At 41.7% G+C, this 23,474-nt stretch overlaps 1 protein-coding gene across 1 annotated transcript in view; it reads right to left on the reverse strand.

Annotated features, from left to right (window-relative positions):
• LOC126473894 (ubiquitin carboxyl-terminal hydrolase 5) overlaps window positions 1-23,474 on the reverse strand; it is a 165,520-nt gene that overhangs the window by 37,450 nt on the left and 104,596 nt on the right. Inside the window, exons 10-11 of the mRNA XM_050101234.1 lie at window positions 19,423-19,634; window positions 15,554-15,676 (exon numbers count right to left, since the gene is read on the reverse strand). Of these exons, the coding sequence (XP_049957191.1) occupies window positions 15,554-15,676; window positions 19,423-19,634 (335 nt within the window). The remainder of the gene's footprint in view (window positions 1-15,553; window positions 15,677-19,422; window positions 19,635-23,474) is intronic.

Here is a 23,474-nt window from a genome sequence, read left to right on the forward strand (position 1 = left end):
TCCCGGGAGCGGAAAGACTTACCTTAGGGGGAAAAAAGGACGGGTATACACTCGCGCGCACACACACACACACACACATATCCATCCACAATTTGAACCATATATATATATATATATAAGATGATGTGACTTACCAAATGAAAGTGCTGGCAGGTCGACACACACACAAACAATACAGACACAAGCAGACATATTTAAAGACAAAGAGTTTGGGCAGAGATGCCGGTCGAGGTGGAAGTGCAGAGACAAAGATGAGGTTGAATGACAGGTGAGGTGTGAGTGGCAGCAACTTGATATTAGCGGAGATTGAGGCCTGGTGGGTAACGGGAAGAGAGGATATATTGAAGAGCAAGTTCCCATCTCCGGAGTTCGGATACGTTGGTGTTGGTGGGAAGTATCCAGATAACCCGGACAGTGTAACACTGTGCCAAGATGTGCTGGCCATGCACCAAGGCATGTTTAGCCACAGGGTGATCCTCATTACCAACAAACACTGTCTGCCTGTGTCCATTCATGTGAATGGACTGTTTGTTGCTGGTCATTCCCACATAGAATGCATCACAGTGTAGGCAGGTCAGTTGGTAAATCACGTGGGTGCTTTCACACGTCGCTCTGCCTTTGATTGTGTACACCTTCCGGGTTACAGGACTGGAGTAGGTGGTGGTAGGAGGGTGCATGGGATAGGTTTTACACCGGGGGCGGTTACAAGGATAGGAGCCAGAGGGTAGGGAAGGTGGTTTGGGGATTTCATAGGGATGAACTAACAGGTTACGAAGGTTAGGTGGACGGCGGAAAGACACTCTTGGTGGAGTGGGGAGGATTTCATGAAGGATGGATCTCATTTCAGGGCAGGATTTGAGGAAGTCGTATCCCTGCTGGAGAGCCACATTCAGAGTCTGGTCCAGTCCCGGAAAGTATCCTGCCACAAGTGGGGCACTTTTGTGGTTCTTCTGTGGGGGATTCTGGGTTTGAGGGGATGAGGAAGTGGCTCTGGTTATTTGCTTCTGTACCAGGTCGGAAGGGTAGTTGTGGGATGCGAAAGCTGTTGTCAGGTTGTTGGTGTAATGGTTCAGCGATTCCGGACTGGAGCAGATTCATTTGCCACGAATACCTAGGCTGTAGGGAAGGGGCCATTTGATGTGGAATGGGTGGCAGCTGTCATAATGGAGGTACTGTTGCTTGTTGGTGGATTTGATGTGGACGGACGTGTGAAGCTGGCCATTGGACAGGTGGAGGTCAACATCAAGCGTGGGATTTGGAGTAGGACCAGGTGAATCTGATGGAACCAAAGGAGTTGAGGTTGGAGAGGAAAATCTGGAGTTCTTCTTCAGTGTGAGTCCAGATCATGAAGATGTCATCAATAAATCTGTACCAAACTTTGGGTTGGCAGGCTTGGGTAACCAAGAAGGCTTCCTCTAAGCGACCCATGAATAGGTTGGCGTACGAGGGGGCCATCCTGGTACCCATGGCTGTTCCCTTTAATTGTTGGTATGTCTGGGCTTCAAAAGTGAAGAAGTTGTGGGTCAGGATGAAGCTGGCTAAGGTAATGAGGAAAGAGCTTTTAGGTAGGGTGGCAGGTGATCGGCGTGAAAGGAAGTGCTCCATCGCAGCGAGGCCCAGGATGTGCGGGATATTTGTGTATAAGGAAGTGGCATCAATGGTTACAAGGATGGTTTCCGGGGGTAACGGATTGGGTAAGGATTCCAGGCGTTCGAGAAAGTGGTTCGTGTCTTTGATGAAGGATGGGAGACTGCATGTAATGGGTTGAAGGTGTTGATCTACGTAGGGCAGAGATACGTTCTGTGGGGGCTTGGTAACCAGCTACAATGGGGCGGCCGGGATGATTGGGTTTGTGAATTTTAGGAAGAAGGTAGAAGGTAGGGGCGTGGGGTGTCGGTGGGGTCAGGAGGTTGATGGAGTCAGGTGAAAGGTTTTGTAGGGGGCCTAAGGTTCTGAGGATTCCTTGAAGCTCCGCCTGGACATCAGGAATGGGATTACCATGGCAAACTTTGTATGTGGTGTTGTCTGAAAGCTGACGCAGTCCCTCAGCCACATACTCCCAACGATCAAGTACCACGGTCGAGGAACCCTTGTCCGCCGGAAGAATGACGATGGACCGGTCAGCCCTCAGATCACGGATAGCCTGGGCTTCAGCAGTGGTGATGTTGGGAGTAGGATTAAGGTTTTTTAAGAAGGATTGAGAGGCAAGGCTGGAAGTCAGAAATTCCTGGAAGGTTTGGAGAGGGTGATTTTGAGGAAGAGGAGGTGGGTCCCGCTGTGACGGAGGACGGAACTGTTCCAGGCAGGGTTCAATTTGGATACTGTCTTGGGGAGTTGGATCATTGGGAGTAGGATTAGGATCATTTTTCTTCGTGGCAAAGTGATACTTCCAGCAGAGAGTACATCTCTGCCTACGTAGATCAACACCTTCAACCCATTACATGCAGTCTCCCATCCTTCATCAAAGACACGAACCACTTTCTCGAATGCCTGGAATCCTTACCCAATCCGTTACCCCCGGAAACCCTCCTTGTAACCATTGATGCCACTTCCTTATACACAAATATCTCGCACGTCTAGGGCCTCGCTGCGATGGAGCACTTCCTTTCACGCCGATCACCTGCCACCCTACCTAAAGCCTCTTTCCTCATTACCTTAGCCAGCTCCATCCTGGCCCACAACTTCTTCACTTTTGAAGGCCAGACATACCAACAATTAAAGGGAACAGCCATGGGTACCAGGATGGCCCCCCTCGTACGCCAACCTATTCATGGGTCGCTTAGAGGAAGCCTTCTTGGTTACCCAAGCCTGCCAACCCAAAGTTTGGTACAGATTTATTGATGACATCTTCATGATCTGGACTCACACTGAAGAAGAACTCCAGATTTTCCTCTCCAACCTCAACTCCTTTGGTTCCATCAGATTCACCTGGTCCTACTCCAAATCCCACGCCACTTTCCTTGACGTTGACCTCCATCTGTCCAATGGCCAGCTTCACACGTCCGTCCACATCAAATACACCAACAAGCAACAGTACCTCCATTATGACAGCTGCCACCCATTCCACATCAAACGGTCCCTTCCCTACAGCCTAGGTCTTCGTGGCAAACGAATCTGCTCCAGTCCGGAATCCCTGAACCATTACACCAACAACCTGACAACAGCTTTCGCATCCCGCAACTACCCTTCCGACCTGGTACAGAAGCAAATAACCAGAGCCACTTCCTCATCCCCTCAAACCCAGAATCCCCCACAGAAGAACCACAAAAGTGCCCCACTTGTGGCAGGATACTTTCCGGGACTGGACCAGACTCTGAATGTGGCTCTCCAGCAGGGACACGACTTCCTCAAATCCTGCCCTGAAATGAGATCCATCCTTCATGAAATCCTCCCCACTCCACCAAGAGTGTCTTTCCGCCGTCCACCTAACCTTCGTAACCTGTTAGTTCATCCCTATGAAATCCCCAAACCACCTTCCCTACCCTCTGGCTCCTATCCTTGTAACCGCCCCCGTTGTAAAACCTGTCCCATGCACCCTCCTACCACCACCTACTCCAGTCCTGTAACCCGGAAGGTGTACACAATCAAAGGCAGAGCCACGTGTGAAAGCACCCACATGATTTACCAACTGACCTGCCTACACTGTGATGCATTCTATGTGGGAATGACCAGCAACAAACTGTCCATTCGCATGAATGGACACAGGCAGACAGTGTTTGTTGGTAATGAGGATCACCCTGTGGCTAAACATGCCTTGGTGCACGGCCAGCACATCTTGGCACAGTGTTACACCGTCCGGGTTATCTGGATACTTCCCACCAACAACAACCTATCCAAGCTCCGGAGATGGGAACTTGCTCTTCAATATATCCTCTCTTCCCGTTACCCACCAGGCCTCAATCTCCGCTAATTTCAAGTTGCTGCCACTCACACCTCACCTGTCATTCAACATCATCTTTGCCTCTGCACTTCCGCCTCGACTGACATCTCTGCCCAAACTCTTTGTCTTTAAATATGTCTGTATATGTGTGGATCGATATGTGTGTGTGTGTGCGCGAGTGTATAACCGTCCTTTTTTCCCCCCTAAGGTAAGTCTTTCCGCTCCCGGGATTGGAATGACTCCTTACCCTCTCCCTTAAAACCCACTTCCTTTCGTCTTTCCCTCTCCTCCCCTCTTTCCTGATGAGGCAACAGTTTGTTGCGAAAGCTTGAATTTTATGTGTATGTATGTGTCTGTCTGTGTTTCTATCAACCTGCCAGCGCTTTCGTTTGGTAAGTCACATCATCTTTGTTTTTTTTTATATATATATATATATATTCCCTTGAAAAAGATATTCAAACACCCTTGGTGGGATTCAGACTGTGAAAATGCATTGGAAAGTAGAAAAAAGGCATTTCAAGAATATAACAGTAAAAAATCACAAGAAAGTCTACATTTATTTAACGAGGTTAGAAAACAGGTTTCAAAATCTATTAGGCGAGCAAAAAGGAAGTACACAAAGGCACAACTGGATGCCATAGAAGAAAATTTCCAAAACCATAATACAAGAGACTTCTACAGAACTTTCGCAGATAAAATACGAGGATATATCCCTCAAAATTTATGTTTCAGAAAACCAGATGGTAAATTAGCCCTAACAAACCAGGAAAACTGTCAAGTATTGGCTCAATATTTTTCTAACCTACTAAATTGCCCAGAACCTAGTTTAAGGTTTCCCAAAGAAATCAGTGCCAACGCTCAACCGGATTCATTACCACCAACACAGGAAGAAATCAAATGTCACATTAAAAACTTAAAAAATAATAGAACATCTGGCGAAGATGGCATTGTTGCAGAGCTATTAAAAAACCTAGGACCAAAGACGTTGCAAGAGCTCACAAAAATAATAACAAAAATATGGGAAACAGAAAAATTACCAGAGGATTGGAAATGTGCCCTTATCCACCCGTTACATAAAAAAGGAGACAGAACAAATGTCAATAATTACAGGGGAATCTCACTTTTACAAGTCACCTACAAAATTCTCTCAACATGCCTGCTGAAAAGAACACAAGAGCAGCTGGAACGCCAAATTGGTGATTATCAAGCAGGCTTCCGCCCCGGTCGCTCATGCATAGAACAAATATTTAACTTAAAGACAATATTAAAACACAAAGCAATTAGAAATGCCCCCATAATTTGTACATTTGTAGATTTTAAGAAAGCCTATGACTCAATTGACCGGCAATCTTTGTTTAACATTTTAGAGGAACTTGGACTTGACTCCAAAACACTAAGGCTTATCAAAGAATCACTGACAGACACTGTATCTAAAGTTAAATTCAGGGGAGAAATCTCTGAACCTTTTCTCATAAAAACTGGAGTACGTCAAGGTGACGGGCTATCTCCACTTCTGTTTAATATAGTCCTGGATAAAGTCATTAAGGAATGGGAAAAAGAATTAAAAAATCAATCCTACTGGAAACCAATCCATCTTGGTAGAACCAAAGACAACGTGGAGATATCTTGTTTAGCATTCGCGGACGACTTGGCCATACTTGCAGATGATGAAGAAATCGCCACCAAACAAAGAGAGATCCTTAAGGAATGCGCGGATAAAGTAGGTTTACAAATTTCGTTTCAAAAGACAGAATTTTTCTGTACGAAATTCCATATACACAGTTTGAACACAAAATATGGAAAAATAAATAGAGTAAAACATTTTAAATACCTAGATGAAATTTTGGAGCCAACCGGAGGAGAGAAAGTTGCACAGAAGATCAGACAACAGAAAATGAAGAGAGCATATGGTATGACACATGAAACATACAATAAAAAATGGATCTCCTCGGACACAAAAATCAGACACTACTGCGCAGTAATTAAGCCAGCAGCACTATATGCTAGTGAAACGCTCACACTCCACACAAAATGTGATTTAGAAAAAATACTAAAAGAAGAACGCAAAATTATGAGAAAGATTTTAGGTCCAAAATTAACAGAAGAAGGATACCGGATACAATCAAGAAGAACCACAGAAACTGTATCAAACCTGGCAGCAGACATAAGAAGGCGAAGATTAAAATTTTATGGACATGTCACTAGACTTCCCCCCACACGAGTCACCAACAGAATTCTCACTTACATAGAAAAAGTCAAATCAACAACACCATGGATTAGCCAAGTAAAATTAGATTTAAAAAAAGCAAATATTGAACTTAAAGATGTCAAAAACAGAAAAACTTTTAGAAATAAGGTGGAAAAGTGGATTGTTTTGTCGGAGAAGGAAGCACTAAAGAGACCAGGAACAAAATGGACAGAAGAAAGAAAAAGAAAACATGGAGAACGAATGAAAGAAGTATGGAAGAAACGACGTCAGAAAGCTTTGCGTGATCCTTCTGGGTCCATTCGCGATAATGTAATGTTAATGTTATATATATATATATATAAAACAAAGATGATGTGACTTATCATACGAAAGCGCTGGCAGGTCGATAGAAACTCAGACAGACACATACATACACACAAAATTCAAGCTTTCACAACAAACTGTTGCCTCATCAGGAAAGAGGGAAGGAGAGGGAAAGACGAAAGGATGTGGGTTTTAAGGGAGAGGGTAAGGAGTCATTCCAATCCCGGGAGCGGAAAGACTTACCTTAGGGGGAAAAAAGGACGGGTATACACACACACACACACACACACACACACACACACACACACACACACATATCCATCCACACATATACAGACACAAGCAGACATATACAGAGGCAAAGAGTTTGGGCAGAGATCAATATATATAATAAGAGGGAAACATTCCACGTGGGAAAAATATATCTAAAAACAAAGATGATGAGACTTACCAAACAAAAGCGCTGGCAGGTCGATAGACACACAAACATACACACAAAATTCAAGCTTTCGCAACAAATGGTTGCTTCGTCAGGAAAGAGGAAAGGAGAGGGAAAGACGAAAGGATGTGGGCTTTAAGGCAGAGGGTAAGGAGTCATTCCAATCCCGGGAGCAGAAAGACTGTGTGTGTGTGTGTGTGTGTGTGTGTGTGTGTGTGTGTGTGTGTGGTGCCTTTTCTTTTGAAGATGACCAAAATAACAGACATCATGTATATATAACACTAATTCATATATGGAACTACTGCATTAGCACAAGCAGAGCCTCCCCTATCCCAAGAAAGGCTACCTATACAAGCATTTAAATTGTCTATCAGCTCTGCTGTAACATCTGTACAGAATTTTCTGTTGGCATGACAATCAACAGTCTGCCCACTGATACGAAAGCTGATGACAGTTACAGTAATGTGTATCTTCATATTTTCGTGGTACAATGATTGTTCCATAAAATGTCACGAAGAAGTGAAATTTACGTGGCAGCATGACTGAAATTTTATGGAACAGCTACGGTAGTAGTTAATAAGGACATCTCAGCTATAAACATAGCACAATATTGTAATAAACACATCTGAAAATCCCAGGAAGTTTGATTTCTGTCTTTCCAGTTCAACAATATAGTTATGGTTTAGTTCAGTGCAGGACAAAGGAGACAACGACTGTAGGAAGCCAGAATGGAATTGAATATGCAAGTGGCAAACTGAAGTGGGAATCCTACCACATGCAAAGAAAGGGCTGGTGCACAGTTCAGTATATAGATGTCACAATACTTAATGAACATGCAGTTAGGAAGATCAGAACCCGGAAGGTTGAAAGAGGCCTCACCACAAGTGATCACAATCTTGTTATCTTTACAGCTGACTCCTGCAGAAATACACAAGAGACAACAATCCATTAAACACACTAAACAGACAGTTCAACGTAATGAGAGCCTATTGAAACCCCCAGGAATATTTTCCCTTGTGCAGACTTGGTGGAGGTAGGTGATAAAGTGGGCAAGAAAGCTCTAAAACTCACACTGCAAAGCAAGGTACAATAGCAGTCATAAGACAAACAGGCTGGAGATCATAAGTACCAGGAAAGGAGGGTCTCCAAAGACTGAGAACAGAAGACAGATAAACAAGAAGATTCTACGAGAAAGGCCGTACTGTGCAAGAAAGAGCTCGCAGATTGGGCCTGCGGCATGCAAGAATAGAGAGCTGAAACTGATTCATGCCACCGAATCTGCATCTTGACTCGTGGGGTCTGCAAAAAGATAAAATCTCCAACAATGCTATCAACTCTAATGAGCAATGGCACATGACAGAAAAAACAACATTCTGCACAAGTACTGATAGATCCATATTTCCCACATGACACTGCAGAGGAAAAATTTGATGAACACAGAACTGTGGAATAAATGTAGGGAAGCATAAGGTGGAGGAGGAATAGTTTTTTTCATTTTCATAAACGTAGGCAAAGAAATAAATTCTAAAACTGAAAAGGCACAAATTAGCTGGTCTTGATGATATCATTACTGAAGTTTTACACGCCTTTCATATGCCTATTAGTTTACACTTGTGTGGGTGATGGAGCCCCTTAGGGAGATAGCGGATGGGTCGGGGAAGACGGCCAGTGTTCACTCTGTCTGCTTGCCATGGGGTCTCATCCGAGATGTGGAGGAGGCCCTGCCGGCGGCGATAAAGAGCATTGGGTGCACCAATCACTCCTGCCGCCTGGGTTCAGAAGTCATCCTCAGTTCATACAGGCGGTTGGCGGAGTTGGTGAAGCCGGAAAGCCTCGCTTGTGGGGTGGAATCTGAGCTAACTATTTGTAGTATCGTTCCCAGAACCGATTGCGGTCCTCCGGTTTGGAGCCAAGTGGAAGGCTTAAACCAGAGGCTCAGACGATTCTGCGGAGATCTGGTGAGCAAATTTCTCGACCTCGCTATTGGGTGGAGAAATATAGGGCCCCCTGAATAGGTCAGGCGTGCACTACACGCAGGAGGTGGCTACAAGGGTAGCGGAGTAAATGTGGAGTGCACATGTGGGTTTTTTAGGTTAGAGAATTCCCTCCCTAGGCCCGACAAGACACCTCCCGAGATGCGACTAGGTAGTAGTAGGCAAAAAGCAACAGGGAATAACAATATTAATGTGGTAACAGTAAACTGCAGGAGCGTCTATAGAAAGGTCCAAGAACTGCTCTCATTAATAAACGGTCACAACGCCCGCATTGTACTAGGGACAGAAAGTTGGCTGAAACCAGATGTAAACAGTAATGAAATTCTAAACTCAGATTAGAATGTATACCGCAGAGACAGGCTGGACAGTGAAGGGGGAGGCGTGTTCATAGCGATAAAAAGTACAATAGTATCGAAGGAAATCGACGGAGATCCGAAATGTGAAATAATTTGGGTGAAAGTCATGGTTAAAGCAGTCTCAAACATGGTAACTGGATGTCTCTATAGGCCCCTGGCTCAGCAGCTGTTGTGGCTGAGCACCTGAAGGATAATTTGGAAAATATTTCGAGTAGATTTCCCGACCATGTTATAGTTCTGGGTGGAGATTTTAATTTGCCGGATATAGACTGGGAGACTCAAACTTTTATAATGGGTGGCAGGGACAAAGAATCCAGTGAAATTTTTGTAAGTGCATTATCTGAAAACTACCTTGAGCATTTAAACAGCGAACCGACTCGTGGCGATAACATATTAGACATTCTAGTGACAAACAGACCCTAACTATTTGAAACAGTTAACGCAGAACAGGGAATCAGCTATTATAAAGCGGTTACTGCATCAATGATTTCAGCCGTAAATAGGAATATTAAAAAAGGTAGGAAGATTTTTCTGTTTAGCAAAAGTGACAAAAAGCAGATTTCAGAGTACCTGATGGCTCAGCACAAAAGTTTTGTCTCAAGTACAGACAGTGTTGAGGATCAGTGGACAAAGTTGAAAACCATCGTACAATATGCATTAGATGAGTATGTGCCAAGCAAGATTGTAAGACATGGAAAAGAGCCACCATGGTACAACAACCGAGTTAGAAAACTGTTGCGGAAGCAAAGGGAACTTCACAGCAAACATAAACATAGCCAAAGCCTTGCAGACAAACAAAAATTACGCGAAGTGAAATGTAGTGCGAGGAGGCTATGCGAGAAGTGTTCAATGAATTCGAAAGAAAAGTTCTATGTACTGACTTGGCAGAAAATCCTAAGAAGTTTTGGTCTTATGTCAAAGTGGTAGGTGGTTCAAAACAAAATTTCCAGACACACTGTGACAAAAATGGTACTGAAACAGAGGATGATAGACTAAAGGCTGAAATACTAAATGTCTTTTTCCAAAGCTGTTTCACAGAGGAAGACTGCACTGTAGTTCCTTCTCTAGATTGTCGCACAGATGACCGAATGGTGGATATCGAAATAGATGACAGAGGTATAGAGAAACAATTAAAATCACTCAAAAGAGGAAAGGCCACTGGACCTGATGGCATACCAGTTCGATTTTACACAGAGTAGGCGAAGGAACTTGCCCCCTTTCTTGCAGTGGTGTACCGTAGGTCTCTAGAAGAGCGTAGCGTTCGAAAAAATTGGAAAAGGGCACAGGTCATCCCCGTTTTCAAGAAGGGACGTCGAGCAGATGTGCAGAACTATAGACCTATATCTCTTAACGTCAATCAGTTGTAGAATTTTGGAACATGTATTATGTTACAGTATAATGACTTTTCTGGAGACTAGAAATCTATTCTGTAGGAACCCTCATGGGTTTCGAAAAAGACGATCGTGTGAAACCCAGCTCGCGCTATTCGTCCACGAGACTCAGAGGGCCATAGACACGGGTTCCCAGGTAGATTCCGTGTTTCTTGACTTCTGCAAGGCATTCGATACAGTTCCCCACAAAGTAAGAGCATATGGACTATCAGACCAATTGTGCGATTGGATTGAAGAGTTCCTAGATAACAGAACACAGCACGTCATTCTCAATGGAGAGAAGTCTTCCAAAGTAAGAGTGATTTCAGGTGTGCCGCAGGGGAGTGTCATAGGACCGTTGCTATTCACAATATACATAAATGACCTTGTGGATAACATCGGAAGTTCACTGAGGCTTTTTGTGGATGATGCTGTGGTATATTGAGGGGTTGTAACAATGGAAAATTGTACTGAAATGCAGGAGGATCTGCAACGAATTGACGCATGGTGCAGGGAATGGCAATTGAATCTCAATGTAGACAAGTGTGATGTGCTGCGGATACATAGAAAGAAAGATCCTTTATCATTTAGCTACAATATAGCACGTCAGCAACTGGAAGCAGTTAATTCTATAAATTATCTGGGAGTAGGCATTAGGAGTGATTTAAAATGGAATGATCATGTAAAGTTGATCGTCGGTAAAGCAGATGCCAGATTGAGATTCATTGGAAGAATCCTAAGGAAATGCAGTCTGAAAACAAAGGAAGTAGGTTACAGTACACTTGTTCGCCCACTGCTTGAATACTGCTCACTGATGTGAGATCCGTACCAGATAGGGTTGATAGAAGAGATAGAAAAGATCCAACGGAGAGCAGTGTGCTTCGTTACAGAATCATTTAGTAATTGCGAAAGTGTTATGGACATGATAGATAAACTCCAGTGGAAGACTCTGCAAGAGAGACGCTCAGTAGCTCGGTATGGGCTTTTGTTGAAGTTTCGAGAACATACCTTCTCTGAGGAGTCAAGCAGTATATTGCTCCCTCCTACGTGTATCTCGCGAAGAGACCATGAAGATAAAATCAGAGAGATTAGAGCCCACACAGAGGCATACTGGCAATCTTTTTTTCCACGAACAATACAAGACTGGAATAGAAGGGAGAACCGATAGAGGTACTCAAGGTACCCTCCGCCACACATCGTCAGGTGGCTTGCAGAATATCGATGTAGATGTGCCAATTCTATAAAGCATTTTTATTGCATTGAAGAATACCAGATATTAGCAAATGTGATTATTTTAAAAAAGGAGAAGGGAAGGATCCCGTGGCTCTAAATTACCTTCTTTGTACTTTAAGGAAAAATGCTGGAGGAGCATGGTAGACTACAGGAGAAAAAGACTGCTTCATGGAATGAACTCTCAACAATGTGTGTTCAGAAGTTGGAAGTCAACAGAAGATGCTGTAAATTACGTGACAACACACAATAATGTTGTAAATATTGTAGGAGTGTTTGATCACCCAGTACTTCTTGGCCACTTGAGGTACTTTCGATTGCCCTGGAATGTTGTATACAAGCAGAGAAACAACTATCATGCCCACAAGAGACCTCTGCAAAAAAAATGTCAGAAGGCTGATGTGTTGTAACATTTAGTGTTAGATGCATCAGGATTCAATGTCGCAAACTAACCAATGGCCAGTGCAGAGAAGAAGATTCCGCCGATGTCTGTTGCCGCTCTCTACCCTGAATTGAATTACTCACAAACATAATAGTAATTGAAAAATAAATGAATATTATTGTGTTAATTGACTGACTCAATGGGATTATGTAGCAGTTAGCTTGCTTATCTTACTGTCAAGGCCTGTTGTGCATTCTCTACAATATAATAAAGTCAGCAAAAAGTTAAGGTTATTTTTGTCCAACTGTTCATTTGAGAAGCATAAAGTGATTATTTATTTTGCAAGAGTATACAGAAAGTCATTTTACATGGGTTGAGTGGAAATTCCCATGCATCTTTAAAAACAGTTTGAGATGAGAATTTACGAAACTCTGACAGTTCCATCAGAGTATTTATGGCACTGTACATTCCAGAGATAGATTTTATCATTGACAACTTTCTGTGAAGTTAACATTTTTACCAAGACACGTGAAAGTGCTTTTACGCACAGTAGTGTCTCTTGATGTACAAAAACTTCAAAAATTTTGTTGTTGCTTACACCCAGAGGACCAGAAATCTGAACATGGTCAAGAAAGATTAACTCCAATATTTAACACAGTGCAAGGCTGAGTAACTGAAAGCTGAACTTCTGTTGTACTTGTACATCGAAACCAGGGGCTGTAATGCTGCAGGGATTCATAAGTGGCCCTGTGTCCTACAATCTGCTACAGGAAAGGTATTGAGAAAGTTGCACGAAAACAAAGGAGTTGTTGGAGTGGCTGCATTTGTCGATGATGTTGTGCACCTTGTGAAGCGAAGCTCCCATAGCAACCTGAAGAAGGATTTAGCACAGCCCTTCACAAATTATATCAGTTGAGACATCCAATCATGAAATCACGCAACAGATCCATAAAGATAAAGATGTGTCACCAGATACCTTGGCAGCTCTTGAACGAGTGACAAAATTATAATGCACATATTGAAGAAATGAACAACAGAGGGAGGAAATTGATGAACAACGTTATTAGACTACTCAGTTACAGCGTTATTAGACTACTCAGTTACAATTATAAACTACCCACAAAGACAATAAGAATGTATAACAGTATTTTTTTTTTACTGCAGTCATGGAATACTGTGGGAGTGCTTGGGTGCAGACTTTAGCTCATTATCACCAGCTAGGATAGTTAACTGGGTGCAGCATGGAATCCTAATTTGGTTGACAGGAACTTTTAGTAATTTGTCAGTTGAGGCATTGCAAGTAATACTCGGGCCACTATCTCCAGATATGAGAAAAAGGGGCTATATAGTTGTTAAACACAGAACATCATGAAGTGAAGAATTTGACATGAATATGTACTACAAACAAGCAGCAAATCCACAATCAGGTCCTTCTCCTGAGACAGTAATAATGGGATGGAGCCCGAACAGCGAGAAACATCTATGATTTTCTTCCAAATGTAAAACAGAGACTGAGAATGAAGCTCCTGTATCCTTTCAGAGGCCTGATGCTTCTTTACGAGTCATGAGTCTAACGTCACCTACTGGCATCGAAGTGGGAGACTAACCTACGAGCCTGTGTGTGGTGAAGAAGGCATGGCAGAACATATGATCTGGGGATATCCACTGTAGGCTGATGTTGCTGATAATCTGAATTAGCATGGAGGACTTAATATCACGGAGATACTGTGTTGTGAGACTAAATATTAGATCTTGGACAATATTGCTGACACTGTTTCAAGAAAGGACTGGGTCAACCCCTGTTTGCTGTACTACAGGTGATTGTGATGGAAAAATTGAGAAGCAACACAGGGGAGACATTTGAGCTCAACAGAAGCAGCAGATGAAATGCCTTTTAACAGCACATGCAAAGTGATCACAGCAATACCAGTATGGAAGTGTAGTCATGGGCCATGTCTTGCCAGCCAAGGAGCCAGAACTGAGGTGATGTTGCCCGGCACAAGGCTGCACTCCTCACTGGGAACAATGATACTTCCTCCGAACAGGAAAGTTATCTGTTGCAAACAGGAAACTGGCAGACAATGGAAGAGACTGGTTTCACCCCAAAACCTTCTGCAGTGGCCAAGGTACCAGCAGGGCATGACCACAGATCGGGGAGATATATGTAGTCTTCATTAACAGTAGAAAAAGTTATGGTCAAGGGAAGTATATTGTGTTAGCTTTAACCCTACATTTTGCATCAACGCGTACTGACATACACGGGAAAAAATTGACTGCCGATAATAATTTGAGTATGAATGAATATGATGTGTGTTTAATGCTAGCCTACAGTTTCTTATTTTTATCACACTTCAAACATTACAACTTTGAAAGTACCATATTCAGGATACAAACAAATTGCTTGGTCAGCAGCCACATTTCTGAATGCATCAATACTCCTGTCTTTGCTGTTCTAAACCTAAACTCTCACATTTCATTGGACACTTACCACAAAAAGACATTCTTGTTCCTGCATAAAACCCTTCAATTCTCTACTCCTATTCAGTTAGATAGAATCCTCAATTAAGCTAGTATGGATTACAGCAATAAATTAAATGCGAGTCTCAAAAGTTATTGAACATTTTCCTTTTATACTAAAAATAAGTAGTAGTATTTATCATCCCCCCCATCCCACACACATCCTCTTTACTCTATCAAGTTAGCCTAGCTAACCAGCTGAAAGCTCTTGCTGCCAATATTTATCTGACCTACACTCAAGGTACCCAATACTACACAGGTTCACCTAAAGTGCAGTATCCCAAAGGTATTCCAAATGGTTTCTTCTGCAATGTTGTGCTTCCATCTCAACTGTCATCTGGCAACAGATTCTCTGTAGCATTAAATCTTGCATTCACACACTTCTAAAAGGGTTTCAAGTGTTGAACCTGATTTACTATGTATAAGGTATCTCTTTATTTCACAGTAGGTCCAAGAAGGTGGTTTGTTATTTCAGTAGTGTTTCTGTAAGGAAGCAGCAGTTACAAACACATACTAAAAGTAATCTTTCATAGATTTTTAATAATACAATCCTCCCAAAACTTAGTAATTTTGTGTAATAACTTTTTTTTTTGTTTAGTTTCCACATCCATATACTGCAAAGGACTTTAGAAAGCTGTTAATGCATTGAAGAAAAAAAGGCAGTAATTTATAATCCAATAACATAAAATCCTTTTTGTAATTAAGCAAGAAGATTACAAAAAACGGTTCATAAATGTGCCTATTTACTGAAGATTTCTACACAAAAAATGTTTCAACCTTGCAGTTTAAGGGTAAGGGTTATATTACCATATAGATTTTTATAACCAAAAGGCGGCTAAATTAAAAGAACAAGGGATTCCTTGTATCACTTACTTCCGAGCTGTGGTCTTCTCACTAACAGCTGTACTGTAGAAACCAGTTATGATTTCTGGTTGAGTAAACGCTTCCAAGCAGGAGAATAATTTTATTTTTGGCCGCACAATTTGACCTGGGTCCCTGGAAGCAATTTATATTTTAAATTCTTAAGCCAAATGACTAGTAATACAATTTTAATTGAGATATGGTTTCCATAAGTAACACTTTTGATTTCTTTCCCCTTACTCACTTCATTTGCAAAGATAATGAAATACAAAAATGACGTGCAGGGAATTTAAAAGATAGAGTATTAATAAAATAGAAATGGGACTATCAATGTTCCCATTACTGAGTTACTACAATAATGATACCATTCTAACATATATTACTTGTTTTCTTTGTTCCTATGTAAATCCGCTTAAGATCTTACTGCAGGACATGACACATTGATACCAGTCTTGAGAAATTAATTTTGAGCATGGATAAGGAACCTAGCACAGTAAAGACACTAAAAAGAAATGAAAAGACTGCCAGCAAAATATGCTGGATGAGCTGGATGTAACTGCAGTGCTTCATGTTCATTCAATGGACAACAGAGATATACAACGAACAACAGATATAGATTTTTTGTAATTTTTTGGCCTCTTACACAATTGCTCCTTTGTTGCGATAATATGCTAATGTGGCATTGACAACTGGCACCAAAGCAAAATTGGTGTTCATCACTAAACACAATTTTACCTATTTCATCCCTGCAATTTCTTCTTTGGTTGCACCGTTGCAGGTGTCCACTAGGGTGGTGGTAAGAAAACCTTGCTCATACTTCAGCTACCAGAACCATGAGTCATGAGACTTCTAGCTGATCCAGGGGAGCAGCATTGGCCATATTTTGTTCTATGCTCACTGTGTGATAAGCTATGACTGTTTGTATTATTTGGTGGCTGAGGCAAGACTGCTTACTGCTGCTGTCCATAATCAGGGAAAAAACATGCAATTTCTTCCAGTCAAAGTTACCAACAATGACAAGGTGCTGAAAATCAGATTTCAAACACACCCAGAATTTTTCCAAAAGAACCATTCACCAAGCTGTCTGTAATCCCAAAACAACTTTGCTGAAGCACATCTAACAGCAAGAATTGTGCCCACTCATCCAGTCCTGTCAGGTCTATAATAGTAACTAACTCAATATTATGTTTGAAACAACAAAGTACTCTTTTACCAAGACAAATAGAATCCATGGACTTAAAGTTTTTGTTTTGAGTGTATGATTCTTACTCTGTTCATAGCAAGATTCTCTGAACCACTGTCTTCCATGCCTTCTGTCTGTTATATCTAAAACGTATTTAACTTATCACTTCCCATAAAGATAAGATATATGTAGGGTAGGACATTATTATTAATGGCATGCGTTAAAGACTTTTATGTAAACCTAGGGAAGAAGACCTAGTTCTTTGTGCCACGTTAATATTTTTATCTGTCCACTATAAGAGGAAATGAACTAACTGAAATCATTCAACACTTTAATAATGAAGTTGTCAATGACGTTTTCAAGGTTTGGACCATCTTGACTTTGCTCAGTCCTCCTCAGAAGTACCAGCTACAGCATAACATTTTCATTTAGTATTGTGATGTAACATTTTTCAGTCAGCATGGCTCTTCTTCAGTTCAGCACAATCGCGGTGTCAGTGCTGTTTATCCTTCGCTATTTGGTCGTCGTATGAAGGATGTTCACAGGTCCAGTGGCTGTTTGCACAGAAAGAGGTAGTTGGCGATCTATCATAACATGCCTTTAAAAATCAATAGAATGGTGGAGGGTAGGGATAAGAATTCTCAAACCATATATTGCGCAGTCACACAGCAATGGGTACAACAACATTCTACGAAATGACATTACAGTACCAAGCAGAAAGAATTTCACAGTTTCGTTGACAATGAATGAGCACAAAATTACAACAATCGGCAGATGGGATTCATTGTTCTGTAGATCAAGAAGCACTTTGTGCTACATTTGCAGGCACACAGTAAGTAACAAAATTGTTGGTACAAACAGTACAATTTTGAAAGTCACACACATTATCCTACTGTCAGTTGCAACAGTTTTCAGTGGAACTGAATAAAGAGCAAAACTGCAAAGTACATTGGTTAAAACGTGGGGCACACCTGGAATGATTTTGTGATTTAAAACTTGCTATTGTTGAATTTATGAAGTGAAAAGGAATGCAGGAACGAAAATTAGAACATCCAAAACGAATTGCAGATCACACAATTTTAAGTGGACTTGATTGCACGCTGTGCAGTCTATGACATTGAAAGAAGAGAAATAACTTCTTTCCGATTTGATTGGGATGCATTTAACAGAAAATCATGTTGTAGAAGGGGCACACTGACAAACACAGTCCAGTTCCCTAAGCACAATTGTGTTAAAGAAAACATTAGGTTTGAAGAACTCATTGTGGCTTCGAAAGAATTAATAAAAGTTTCTGAACTGTTTGGATGGCACTGCCAGTCTTACATCTGTTTTCAAGGTGTCTTTAGACCATTTACTGTTTCGGATGAAAGCACCCCAATGCAAGTGCATATATAACTGACTGATCTGCAAGGTAATTCCCATTTTAAAGACAAATCCTTTTACGTTAAAACTGTCCAGGATGCCTACATTGCTTTCCTCAGGCAGAGTTTCCACATTTTCACAAAGTGTCTGCAAAAGTACTACATTATTTTGGTCAGTGTGTGTGTGTGTGTGTGTGTGTGTGTGTGTGTGTGTGTGTGTGTGTGTGTGAGAGAGAGAGAGAGAGAGAGAGAGAGAGAGAGAGAGAGAGAGAGAGAGACCGACCTTTTTCCAAATACGTAACTAAATAAGCCATGATTGCATGGCAACTTACATGCGAAAATCTTTGAAACTGTCGACTTCAATCTGTATGCTGAAAATTTGTAACAGATAAAAATCAAGTTGTCTTCAATGTGCCAAAAATAATTAAATAATACAGAAAAAGTGATTGGTTTGTGATCCATATTGCTGAGAAATGTAAAATATTAACAAAGTCATATGTAGTGTGACTGCACTGCCATTTAACTGTGTCATGTTCACAGGTTTCTCCTCTACCCCCTTCATTCTTCACCTTGTGTGTAAAGCTAGTGTCTAATGTGCATTCACTGTAATGCCATACAGACCATCTACAGAGTCCAAGCATTGCCATTCACATCATGAATATATTCCTTTTATTTCGCCTTCATCCGTGCAATGACTGTAGATTTTTCTCTCTGGATGAGACCACATAATTTATTTCTCTCCTTCATAATTCTGCATATACCTACATAATTTTCATTAAATGTTCACAAGAGAATGAGTGGAAATCAGAATAGTCTTTAATCATAAATTTGTTTTATTCAGTTCATTAACCATCTTTGATCATTGTGAACATCATCTGATTAATCTAAAAAAGAATGTGCATGTTAATGAGTAAGAGAATTGTGATAAGTTAGAACAGTGTAAGTAGTAGTGCTGATTCACATTAGCGGAGGAGAATCTAACAAATAACATATTTGCCTCCTTAAACTTAGTAAAATAAGCAAGTAAAACTTATAGCTATGATTGGTACCATCAAACAAAATAAGAAGATGATAAAACTGAAGAACACTCATGGTCTGTTATATAGCATTGCTGTAATACTGCAGCTGTCATTAAAAACCGTACTCTTCAACATTGGATCGTCATTATCTTCAAGATCACCTTGTGACACCTTATGAGAATCTTCATTCCCTTCAACATAAATGTCCGAAGACTTGTCAACATACACAAAGAAATCAAACTTTCTCCATATTGCTCACGTAATTTGAAGCCTTGAAATTTCTATTCCCACAACATTAACAAAATAAAGACAACTTACACACGTTGGCCTTTGGCTTCCATTTCCGCTCGATGTGCCTCATATGCTGTGACTTCCTCTTTGTTTATGGCTGCATCAAGTGGAATTCCCAGAGGAAGGCTGTATTCTGCTCTATATGTATACTTCACCTTTTTTGATTTTGTACACTGGAAACGATCTTCTACAGAGAACTTAAAACATTCAGCTGGATTTTTTTGGTGACGGCTGTTCCTCTGCAAACATATTACAACATTTTTTTAATAAATAATATGAAATACTTCAATAAATTCTTTTGGACATCTGATAAAATTAACAGTATATCAGTTGCTACTGCAGGCAGCTTCATCAGGATAATGAATGCTGCCTTCAGTAGCACCTGAAACGTCATTAATTTAACCACATATGACAAGGTCCCACACCCAAAATAATTTGACTGAAATTGTCTCTGGCTGTTAAAGACTATGCTCTCATAACATTAAATATGCGACACTGATAATGGTAGCATATTTGATGCAAGCACTGCACCACCGATTTCTAGAAATATGTGCATACATATATCATTGTATCATACATCTTCTAAAATAATAAATCTTATGAAATATCAGTAAGCAACAAATAGACAAATTACTTGTTATTATATTGCATTACACAGAGGCATGTGTTACATTTTGAAGTCTTTCTACTTCACACTTTTTCTTCTTTTTCAAAGTAGCAGAAGTATAAGACTATCAACACTCCTTTAAAGTGCTTTGAGGGCAGGTTTCTCACGTTAATGTAAATGAAAGGACCTATAAAAACAATTGTTCATAAATATTTTGATTTTGAGTTATCAACGAAAGAACATTTTTATATAATACTGAAGTCCAAAACTTATTAGTAAATTATCAAATTGTCTTCTACTTGCTTCTAAGGACACATGCACCATAGGGTCATGAACTGATGCACCCTTCCTCGGATGGTGTCTAATGGTTCCATAGCTATTACATTATGAAGATGCTGCATAAACCAATTTTTTCAGGTAGTTCCACATTTCTATTTAACAAGCACCATTAAGCAAATGCAAGTGATAGGAGGAGTGGAGTAACTGATTACCATGAGCCATTTCCTGGGATATCGGTATTGTGGATCAGATGAACAAACACTGGGAATAGTGGTCTGAGTGCACTCTAACTTCAGCTCAGCCACAACATGAATCTTAGAACAGCAACTGCCTCCACCGCTATTTAGGGGCAAAATGCAGAGCTCTAGGATCTGAAACTAGGTTGGTGGAATGGGAAGAGAATTTAAAGACGTTCAAATGACATATATGTGTATGGTGTATGTTCTTTCACACATGTCCAAAAGAGCTGACATCATTTGTACATTTCAGCAACCGTATATATGCAATGAAACAGAAATTTTCTGATCTCAGCTGCATACGTGCAATGCATTAAGTGCAAGAGTGACATGTGAAAATTTATGCCGGACTGGGGTTCTGATACAAATGCTCTGCTTATCTAGAATGGCTGCCTTAATTGCTTCAGCCACTTGAAAATGCCTCCCATCCACCACAAATTCCCACATGTTGCAGCCTACACATGTAGTGTTCTCCAGCCATTATTCTCTATTTGCTCACGAGTCCTGCCTGGGTTCAGATGATTGAGTGCACCCACAGAAGATGCCACTGCCATAAAGGCACATATATGTACATATTCATACTGCAATTGTTTGTTTGTTTTGTTTTAGGGCGTAAAAACTACTAGGATCATACACACCCATGACAGAACCACAGAATGTGAAGACAAAAAAGGGGTTAAAAATGAATCGACAGAACGAAACACAGTTGCAGCCATGGCCTTGGAGAAAGGTCCATACAATACTTCATAGAGACAACGGAGGTCCTAAACTAAAGATTAAATGTCCTTTACCATATTGTTATGATGGATAAAAAGTAAAACATGGTCAACAGTTTGCACATTGTTTGCTAAAAAAGGACATTCCATCAGGAAATGGCGAATAGTCAACACTTGAGGACAATGAGCACAAAGTGGTGGGGGATGACCACTTAACAAATGGCAATGGCTAAAAAGACAGTGCCACATATGCAACCTACCCAAAATGATCTCATGGCAAGAGGGCCGAGAGGAGGTTGGCCAAGCTGCTGAGAGGGGTCTAATTCCCCAGAGCTTGTTCCCATGAAGGGAAGACCAGCGGTGATGTGAAATAGAAATCCCCTGCTGACAAAGGGCAACACAGAGATCATCTGAGGGAATGGAAGAACTAGCGGGCCAAAGTTCAAGGACTGTAGCCTTGGCAGCAGCGTCAGTGGACTTGTTGCCCATCAGACCAGTGTGACCACAGACCCACATAAATGTCACAGGGCTCCATGAAGAATGAGCAAATGAAAGCTTTCCTGGACTTGCAGCACTAAGGGATGGACGGTGTACAGCACACAGAGGCTCTGAAGAGCACAGAGAGTATCAGCAAATGACACAATTTAAAAGTCTGTGTCGCCAGATGTACTGCACGGCCTGATACAGGGCAAAGAGCTCCGCTGTAAATACTGAGCAGTGTTCCAGAAGCCAATACCGAAAAGCGTCGGTGCCAACAATGAAGGCACACCCGAGACCACGGTTTGTCCGGGAGCCATCAGTGTACAAAAAGCGCTACACAAAGATCCGTGTGAAGGTTGAGAAACTTGCAGTGATAGAGTGAGTCTGGAGTAGCGTCTTTAGGTACTGAGTAGAAAATCACAGCGATAGTTTGGCAGTTTCTGCATACAGACTCTCAAACCCGCTAGTGTAAAAGTCTCTAGTGGCTAAATGGATGCCATGAATGGTGGATTGTATTGAGGCGGCATACGATGGACGGACGTGCAGATGCATAAACGAAGTACCTGTAGTCTACTTTGAAAAGGACAAGGGACCAGTACAAATGGAGGAGGGCGGTCCCATCTTCTCCCCAGGATGTACCGCTGAGGACATGCAGGACACTGAGGGACTGCGTACAGCAGGCAGCCAGGTAAGACATGTGGGAGGACCAAGGAAGTTTCCTATTAAGTATGAGGCCTGGAAATTTCGTAGTTTCAATATACGGAGGAGCAGCAGGCCCAAGATGAAAAGATGGTGGAAGAAACCAATTGCGCCACCAAAAATTCATACAAATGGTTTTGTCCATGGAAAAGCAAAAGCCATTGTTGATGGTCCACAAGTAAATACGACTGAGACAATACTGAAGACACTGCTCAAGAAAACAAGCCCATGGAGAAACGCAATAGACTGCAAAATTGTCAACAAAAATGGAGCTGGAGATGCCTGGTGGGAGACAGGCCATAATAATGTTAATGGCGATAGCAAAGAGGACAACGCTCAGGACTGAACCCTGAGGCATGCCGTTTTCCTGGATAAAGGTGTTCGAAATGGCAGAACCCATGCATACCTTGAAAACTTGGTCTCCTGGTCTTTTAAAAATTCCTGAAGGAAATGGGGCATGCAGCCTCTGAAGTCCCACGTGTAGAGAGTACAGAGGATACCAGTTGGTTGGTTTTTGGGGGAAGAGACCAAACAGCGAGGTCATCGGTCTCATCGGAGTAGGGAAGGACAGGGAAGGAAGTCGGCCGTGCCCTTTCAGAAGAACCATACCAGCATTTGCCTGGAGCGATTTAGGGAAATCACGGAAAACCTAAATCAGGATGGCCGGACGCGGGATTGAACCGTCGTCCTCCCGAATGCGAGTCAAGTGTGCTAACCACTGCGCCACCTCGCTCGGTGAGGATACCAGTCCTCTAGCCTTTTTCCAAATCGAAGAACTTAGCCACAGTCTGGTATTACCACAGAAAACTATTTGTTACATGGGTTGACAAAGTGACGAGATGGTCAACTGCAGAACAGTGCACTCTAAATCCACATTGTTAAGTGGTTAGTACATTGCGAGGCTCTAACCACCATGCCAGCCGGGCATGAGTCACACATTGCACTACCTTGCACACAAAGCTGTTGGGATAAATGCGGAGGTAGCTACAAGGAAGGTGTTTGTCCTTACCAAGCTTAGGTATGGGTGTGACAGTGGCTCCAAGCCAGTGTCTGGGAAAGGTG

The sequence above is a fragment of the Schistocerca serialis genome, chromosome 4 (genome assembly GCF_023864345.2).
Source record: "Schistocerca serialis cubense isolate TAMUIC-IGC-003099 chromosome 4, iqSchSeri2.2, whole genome shotgun sequence".
NCBI classification, from domain to species: domain Eukaryota; kingdom Metazoa; phylum Arthropoda; class Insecta; order Orthoptera; family Acrididae; genus Schistocerca; species Schistocerca serialis.